Raw genomic sequence first — 884 nt, forward strand, 5'->3', positions numbered from 1 at the left:
TCTAAGCATAACCAATGGACATAAGACACGGGGGGCAGAGGAGGCTGGGGGAATGTCAAGGACGGGGGGAGGAGACATATGTAATACCCTTTGTAATACTTTAAGCAATAAAACAAAACTTTAAAAAAATTTTAAAAAGAAATATGTTGGACAGAGAAAGGGAAATACTGTATCATTTTAACTATGAATGGAATCTTAAAAATAATAAGCAAACAAGCAAAACAGAAAGAAACTCATAGATATAGAGAACAAATTGATGATTGCCAGAGGGGAGGGAAAAGGAGGGAAAGGGCAGAAGGAGGACAGGGGATTAAGAAGCACAAACTCCAGTTATAAAATGCCATGAGTAAGCAATGTATAGCACAGGGAACCGACGCAGACCGGCATGCCCGGTGCTGCTGGGGTTCCAGTGCTCCTACCCCCGCTCAGGAGCGGTGCGCCTGCCCGTGTGTGCGTTCGTGTCTGTGCGCACGTGTCTCCTTCACAGATTTGCTCCTGCTCCCAGCGTCGGTCCGTCTTAGCGCATCCTCCAAAATCCTCCCTGACTTCACCATTTTTTCCTGGAAGAGGAGCAAGCCCAGGCTCCTAGTAATTTGTCAGCGGCCCCTTCCCGCCTCTTTACCCGCACGCCCCCGGCACTACCCTTCACTGCGCTCTGCCTCGTGGCGCTGGTCTGGCTCCGGGACTTCCTAGGTGGCGGGGAAGAGGATGTGATCCGACAGGAGAGGGGCTCCGAGAGTGGCGAGCCCTGCGAGGTAGTGAAAGGTGGGGCCAAGGGGCAGGAGACGGGAGCGAAGGCTGGACGCCGGCTCCCTGGCGGGGTCTCAAGTCCGGAAGACTTGAGAGCGGGCGGCCAGGGCGGCGAGAGTTGGTGGGAGTCGGGA

At 53.7% G+C, this 884-nt stretch overlaps 1 protein-coding gene across 1 annotated transcript in view; it reads left to right on the plus strand.

Moving 5' to 3' along the window:
• The first annotated feature begins 385 nt into the window (after positions 1 to 385).
• Positions 386 to 884, plus strand: part of PDE2A (phosphodiesterase 2A) — a 70,781-nt gene continuing 70,282 nt past the window's right edge. The window contains exons 1-2 of the mRNA XM_015557478.1: positions 386 to 434; positions 568 to 765. Coding sequence (XP_015412964.1) covers positions 386 to 434; positions 568 to 765 — 247 coding nt within the window. The remainder of the gene's footprint in view (positions 435 to 567; positions 766 to 884) is intronic.

The sequence above is a fragment of the Myotis davidii genome, unplaced genomic scaffold (assembly GCF_000327345.1).
Source record: "Myotis davidii unplaced genomic scaffold, ASM32734v1 scaffold169, whole genome shotgun sequence".
Taxonomy (NCBI): domain Eukaryota; kingdom Metazoa; phylum Chordata; class Mammalia; order Chiroptera; family Vespertilionidae; genus Myotis; species Myotis davidii.